At 43.6% G+C, this 7,635-nt stretch overlaps 1 protein-coding gene across 15 annotated transcripts in view; it reads left to right on the forward strand.

Moving 5' to 3' along the window:
• Positions 1–1,179: 1,179 nt before the first annotated feature.
• The window catches only part of KDM4C (lysine demethylase 4C), a 343,287-nt gene continuing 336,831 nt past the window's right edge, over positions 1,180–7,635 (forward strand). For 7 of the 15 annotated variants that reach the window (XR_004272681.1, XR_004272683.1, XR_004272680.1 and 4 more), the window contains exon 1: positions 1,181–1,373. Coding sequence is in view for 11 of the 15 variants with exons in the window: in XM_032291102.1 (XP_032146993.1) it covers positions 1,230–1,373 (144 nt within the window). In the remaining 4 variants the exon portion in view is untranslated. Of the gene's footprint in view, positions 1,374–7,635 lie in introns of all 15 variants that reach the window. The other 8 variants (XM_032291099.1, XM_032291106.1, XM_032291107.1 and 5 more) reach the window with 4 other exon arrangements.

Consider the following 7,635-nt stretch of genomic DNA (forward strand, 5'->3'; position numbering starts at 1 on the left):
GCTAATTTTTTGTATTTTTAGTAGAGGTGGGGTTTCACCATGTTGCCCCAGGCTGGTCTTGAACTCCTGGCCTTATATGATCTGCCTGGTTCTGAAGTGCTGGGATTAACAGGCATGAGCCACTGCTTCCCGCTTCTGTGTACATTTTTATATGGAAGTTTGTTCAGCCTCTAGACAGCTTGAAAGGTGAAAACAAACCTTATCCCTTTCTGTCTCCATCCTCATCCTTTTCTGTGTCGTGCCCAGTGTCTGGCAATTTTGCTGAATGGATGGCTTGTAAATTACTATAGGAAGGCATGATACGGCATTCTGGAAGCACACCTGAGTAAACTCTGCTAACGATTTTTAACATTCTCTATTCAGTCTAGACTAGGCTTTTGTATAGGTACGCGTGTGAGTCAGTCTGTTTTGGAATTGGTATGTAGAAGCAACATCTTTTGTAAACTTGGAAGGTTAGAAAATTCATTTTTACGGCTGGGTGCGGTAGCTCATGCCTGTAATCCTAGCACTTTGGGGGAGGCCAAGGTGGGTGGATTGCCTGAGGTTACGAGTTTGAGACCAGCCTGGCTAACATGGTGAAACCTTATCTCTACTAAAAATACAAAAATTAGTGGAACGTGATGGTGCGTGCCTGTATTCCCAGCTACTTGGGAGGCTGAGGCAGGAGAATTGCTTGAACTAGGAAGCCACAGGTTGCAGTGAGCTGAGATCCTGTCACTGTCCTGCAGCCTGGTGACAGAGCGAGATTTCGTCTCAAAAAAAGAAGTAGCTGGGTGTGGTGGTCGGTGCCCAGCTGCTTGGGAGTCTTAGACAGGAGAATCACTTGAACCCGGGAGGCGGGGGTTGCAGTGAGCCGAGATCACACCATTCCACCCCAGCCTGGGCGATAGAGCGAGACTCTGTCTCCAAAAAAAAAAAAAAAAAAAAAAGAAAATTCATTTTTACTTGGAAGGGTTTTGAGGAGGTCAGCGGTACAGTCAGGTCAGCAGTTGTCTGCCAGGAATAGGGAACTTGGTAATTGGAATGACTAGAGGCCCTTGTTTGTTCAGGGGTTCATGTGGAGATGAGGGAGTCTCCCTGAGAGTGGTAGAAGGGAATGGGGAGTAACTGAAAGAGAAGGGTTCCTGCTGGGGGAACTGGATATGGTATTTGGGAAAAATGACCTAAAGCACATAATAATTCAGTTCTGTTGACCCTACTGTCTTCTCTGCAGAACTGACCGAGCCATCATGGAGGTGGCTGAGACGGAAAGTCCTCTGAACCCCAGCTGTAAGATAATGACCTTCAGACCCTCCATGGAGGAGTTCCGGGAGTTCAACAAATACCTTGCATACATGGAGTCTAAAGGAGCCCATCGAGCAGGTCTTGCAAAGGTGATTATCCTCAAATGCTTTAAATGAAACACAATCACACGGGCTTTATATTCTTAGTTTTTATGATGTGGGACATTGTTTTCAAAGGAAGAAATTTGAAAAACCTTTGTTCTTGTTAATCCATGTGGAACATTTGATTTCTTTAAATAATGATTATCTTATTTTCCTTTTAACTATAACTGTTTATACTAGGTTGTGTTCTAAGGCTTAAAAACCGTCAAAACCAACCAAGGGTGGCTCATAGAAACCAAGGAGATCCATGTATGGGTTTCAGAGGTGTGAGAGTATTCATAGATTTCGTCAGTTTTTTTGTAGACAACAATTATTAACCTGAAGCTTAACCACAATTTCTCTCTCCCTTCCTTCTTCTTTCCTACTATGTTTTTTCTTTTCTTTTTTTATATAACAGTTATTGATATAATTTACCATATAATACACACCATATACTGCATCCATTTAAAGTGTGCAATTCATTGGTTTTGAGCATATTCACAGAATTGTGCAGCCATCACCTCTATTGAATTCCATAACATTTTTGTCATCCCTTAAAGAAAGTTCTATGCATTAAGCAGTCATTCCACATTCCCTGCTATCACCTGCAGCCCATAGGCAACCACAAACCGACTTATTCTCTCTCTACACTTGCCTGTTCTCTTTTGTTTCTGGTTGTTTACCAAATGTGGAGAGTGCCTGCTATGTGCCAGACACTATGCCAGGTGCTAGGGGTAGGGATGTGAGGGGAGCAGAACAGACAGTGTCCTTGCCCCCATGGAGTTTACATTCTAGTGGGAGCATCTTAGGATGATGAGATAAGGACATTTAAGCACAGATTCAAAGGATAAAAAGAACCCAGCTTTTTCAAGATACGGGGACAGAAAGAATAGCAAGTCCAGTGGCGCGGAGGCTGACTGGAGTTTTGTGGGTGGGAGGAATAGGAAAGTGGTCAGTGGGCTTCTCCGGCCATCGTAAGACATTTGGGATTTTAAGTGTAGAGGGAAGCACTGACAGGCTTAAATTGAGAGAGGAAGATGTGGTGGCTGTTTGTTTCTTTCTTTTGCTATTTTTGTGACATTATTTTGAACAGATCACATTGGCTCCTAGGTGAAGAATGAATTTGGTGTTGTGGGGGGCAGAGCACAAGTAAAGCATCTTGTCTGGGGTGGTTGTGTTTATATAATGAGGAGCTGATGGTGACCCAGACCAGTGAAGATGGGTTAAGTTGTCTTTGGTCCAGATATGTTTGAAAATACTCATCTTTTTCTTATTCTTACAAGTGCCAGATAACATTCTTAAAAAAAAAAAAAGATAGTGATTTAAGCATTTTGATTATGAGTGACATGCCCCGAGTCACAGGGGTGGTCAGTGAGGTGCTGAGGGACTGCATTGCACATTTGGGTGCATAGGTCCAAAGTAAGCCCTTTGAAAGAGAGATCCACTATATGATATAATTCATCATCCAACCTGAGATGGTTTGTGTGTCCCTTCTATAATGTAAATCTATTTTAATTAAAAAATTTCCCTTGGAAGAATATATTTGATTGCACTTATTTCAATTTATTATTGTTCTAAATGTTAAATTTATAATCTGGGTTTCTGTAGTCTTCTCAGTATCACTGCATAAATCCCTGAGCCCTGCTGCAAGGCCAAACTACTGTACTGCATTTGTGTAAAGGATTCTCCTTGAAATCCCCAGCTGTAGAGGTCAGATAGCATGGACAACACAAGGTAGCTGAGGAGAGAACTTCCAGATCTATTGGGATTGGTGTTCAACTCCTCCTGCAAATGGACCTGATGCTACTGTAACCCACTGCTTTACTGTTTCTGGCATCTGTCCCCTGAGGCCTGTCATTATGTTGTGTATTTTTTTTTTTTTTTTTTTTTTAAGATGGAGTTTTGTTCTGTCTCCTAGGCTGGAGTACAGAGGCTCGATCTCAGCCCACTGAAACCTCTGCCTCCCAGTTTCTTTTCTTTTTTTTTAAAAAATTTTAATTAATTAATTAATTAATTATTTTCAGACAGAGTCTCGCCAGGCGCCAGGCTGGAGTGTAGTGGCACAATTTTGGCTCACTGCAACCTCCGCCTCCCGGGTTCAAGCAATTCTCTTGCCTCAGCCTCCCGAGTAGTTGGGACTACAGGTGCATGCCACCATGCCCAGCTGATTTTTGTATTTTTAGTAGAGACAGGGTTTCACCATGTTGGCCAGGATAGTCTCGATCTCTTGACCTCATGATCCGCCCACCTTGGCCTTTCAAAGTGCTGGGATTACAGGCTTTAGCCACCATGCCTGGCCTGCCTCCCAGTTTCAAGTGATTCTCCTGCCTCAGCCTCCAGAGTAGCTGGGATTATAGGCGAGTGCCACCATGCCTGGCTAATTTTTGTATTTTTAGTAGAGATGGAGTTTCACCATATTGGCCAGGCCGGTCTCAAAGTCCTGACCTCAAGTGATCTGTCCGACTTGGCCTCCCGAAGTGCTGGGATTGTAGGTGTGAGCCACTGTGCCCAGCCATGTATCTTGTTAAAGTTCATGTCCTTCCTAGACAGTTTTTTGTTTTTCTTTTTTTAAAGAGACGGGGTCTTGCTATGTTGCCCAGGCTGGAGTACAGTGGCTGTTCACAGGCGCGATCCCGCTACTGATCAGCATGGGAGTTTTGACCTGCTCCATTTCTGGCCTGGGCTGGTTGACCCCTCCTTAGGCAACCTGGTAGTCCCCCACTCCCCGGAGATCACCATATTGATGCCCAACTTAGTGCAGACATCTGATCAGCATAGTGCACTACAGCCCAGAACTCTTGGACTCAAGTGATCCGCCAGCCTCAGCCTCCTGAGTAGCTGGGACTACAGGCATGCGCCACCGCGTCTGGCTTGTTTTTCTGTTTTTTGAGATAGGGTCTCACTTTGTTACCCGAGCTGGAGTGCAGTGATGTGATACTGGCTCACTGCAGCCTTCACCTCCTAGGTTTAAGCAATCCTTCTTCCTCAGTCCTGCAAGTAGCTGGGATTACAGGTGTGCAACACCATGCCAGGCTAATTTTTGTATTTTTTAGGTTTCACCATGTTGCTCAGGCTGGTCTTGAACACCTGGACTCAGTGATCTGCCTACCTTTGGTCTCCCAAAGTGCTGGGATTATAGGCATGGGCTCCTGGCGCTATCCTAGAAACGTTTTAAAATTTGGGAATATTAATTTGAGTGAAAATTAATTACGGTGGGTGAGGGAGAGAGGAAACAAGATAAAGAGAAAACAAAGGGAAAACTAAAGCTTTTTTTTTTTTTTTTTTTTTTTTTTTTTAAAGGCAGGGTTTCACCATGTTGGTCAGGCTGGTCTTGAACTCCTGACCTCAGGTAATCCGCCTGCCTTGGCCTCCAAAGTGCTTGGATTACAGGCCTGAGCCACCACGCCCCGCCAAAACTAAAGCTTTTTAATGACTTTCTGAAATGAGAAAGTTTACTTTAACTTCTTTATTAGATTAGCTCATTAAAAAAAAAAAAAAAATCTCATTTGGGCCGGGTGTGGTGCTCACACCTATAATCCCAGCACTTTGGGAGGCAGAGGTGGGCAGATCAGTTGAGGTCAGGAGTTAGAAACCAGCCTAGCCAATATGGTAAAACCCTCTCTTTACCAAAAATACAGTTTTTAGCCAGTCGTGGTGATGGGTACTTGTAGTCCCATCTAATGGGGAGGCCGGGCCAGGAGAATTGCTTAAACCAGAAGGTGGAGGGCAGAGGTGGGGGATGACCATCTCTTCTCTGGGCTCTGAATGCAGCCCTTTGTCCTGGTCTCTCCCACTTTTGTTTCTTGAAAGCATGTACTGTGTTCCGCTGAGATTAGTAGAGTGTCCTGTGGTAGGGTGGCACGTTCAGTAACTTTAGAAGAGGAAACAGCAGCTACTGTCGCAAGGGAGCTGCATGCACACAGAGCACACCTGCGCCCTGTTTGCATTATGTAACAGAGTAAAGTTAATGAGAACTATGATTACAAAACACACTTGAGTCCAGACCACGCCTCATTTTTAAAATTGAGACTCATTGACAAAGTTGGAGACATTCATTTATTTAATCCTTTAATAATATCCTATTACTCATTATTAGGAATACAACAAACTGTTTCAAGTCATTTTTGCCATCTTTGATGTCGAGTCACATAAGCTCAAGTTTACCGACTTTCCCTCTTGTTCTGGAAGTTGCAATACTAGCAAATGTATAAAACTGTACCAAATCAAATCACATTGTAAAAATCAAGACTGCATTAATGAAGCTGGTTTGCTTTGGGGGCTAGTCCTGGGGAACTGAGCCACCCATGATGTTCTTTGTTAATGCACTATTTTTTTTTTTGGCAGGGTCTTGCCCTATTACTCAGGCTTGAGTGGTACGATCATGACTCACTGTAGTCTTGACCTTCCAGATTCAAGCAGTCCTCCCACGTCAAACCTCCCAAGAAGGTGGGACTACTCACGCCTGGCCAATATATATATATATATATATTTGTAGAGTTGGAATCTGCTGTGTTACCCAGACTGGTCTTGAACTCCTGAGCTCAAATGATCCTCCCACCTTGGCCTCCCAAAGTGCTGGGATTACAAGCATGAGCCACTGTGCCTGGCCTGTTGATCCACTATTGACAACGTTTAATGAATTGGTCTTAATTTATGATTTGAAGAAATTGGTCCAGTAGTTCCAATAGTAGTGACTTTAGCCTCAGATGACAGCCTGTCTTGGTTTTCCTTTTTTTTTTTTTTTTTTTTTTGAGATAGAGTCTCTTTCTGTCGCCAGGCGCCAGGCTGGAGTGCAGTGGCACGATCTCGGCTCACTGCAACCTCCACCTCCCGGTTTCAAGCAATTCTCCTGCCTCAACCTCCCAGGTAGCTGGGATTGGTTTTTCTTTTGTCCATTTCTTAGATTCATGCTTTAGATTTAACATTTGCTTTTAGAGTAGAAGGCTTGACACTGTGACTGTCTGTAAAGTTGGTACTCCAAGTTGGGAAAGTGAAAAGTGGCAGTGTCTTTAAATGTAAAACTTGTACTGTTTTTGTGGAAGGAGATTATGATGAACCTTTTTTATATATGAAGTGGGTGAAATTTGTCCCCAACAGAAATCTGAACGTAGGTTGTTGTGGACCATAGGTTATACACTCATGTAGTTTCATAAAGAGCTTATAGAGTGCAAATTACCTTTGCCCACAAGGTAAAGAAAGATTGTAAGAAGCACCACTATCTTCCTCATCCTTCCTCACTAGGTAGGTAGTAAAAATAGCAATTTATTTCAAAGTAAGTAGTGCAAATGCAGATTTTAGCAAAAAATTTCCCATAGGGAATAGGGGTCAGGCTGGTTTGCGGGGATGGTTATAAAAAAATGTATACTCAGTTTTTTTTTGTTTTTTATTTTTTTATTTTTTTTTTGAGACGGAGTTTCGCTCTTGTTACCCAGGCTGGAGTGCAATGGCGCGATCTCGGCTCACCGCAACCTCCGCCTCCTGGGTTCAGGCAATTCTCCTGCCTCAGCCTCCTGAGTAGCTGGGATTACAGGCACGCGCCACCATGCCCAGCTAATTTTTTGTATTTTTAGTAGAGACGGGGTTTCACCATGTTGACCAGGATGGTCTCCATCTCCTGACCTCGTGATCCACCCGCCTCGGCCTCCCAAAGTGCTGGGATTACAGGCTTGAGCCACCGCGCCCGGCCTTATATACTCTGTTTTGATATAATCAGGAAGGCGAACTTTAGGAGGAATGGCCTTCCCTCATTTAGATTCACTAAATGTAAAGATTTAACTTTGGAATCTTTTAAACACCTCAGTATGTTGTGTTTTCCTATTCAAGAAAATCTGATGTTTTAGGATTTCAATTTATAGTTCAAAAATAAGATTTTTGTTATAGACCCGAACTTCTGAAAAAATATTCCATTCAAACTCTTTAATTGAAATTAAATGAACTTGTACACAAAAAACACAAGGTAATATTTGGAGTTTTTTAAGTTTATTGTATGCCTTGCTTCTTTGTCTTTAGAAAATTGCGGCCGGGCGCGGTGGCTCACACCTGTAATCCCAGCACTTTGGGAGGCCGAGGCGGGTGGATCACGAGGTCAGGAGATGGAGACCATCCTGGTCAACATGGTGAAACCCCGTCTCTACTAAAAATACAAAAAATTAGCTGGGCATGGTGGTGCGTGCCTGTAATCCCAGCGACTCAGGAGGCTGAGGCAGGAGAATTGCCTGAACCCGGGAGGCGGAGGTTGCGGTGAGCCGAGATCGCGCCATTGCACTCCAGC

Source organism: Sapajus apella, unplaced genomic scaffold, assembly GCF_009761245.1.
Source record: "Sapajus apella isolate SASKATOON/1434 unplaced genomic scaffold, GSC_monkey_1.0 scaffold24, whole genome shotgun sequence".
Classification (NCBI taxonomy): Eukaryota; Metazoa; Chordata; class Mammalia; order Primates; family Cebidae; genus Sapajus; species Sapajus apella.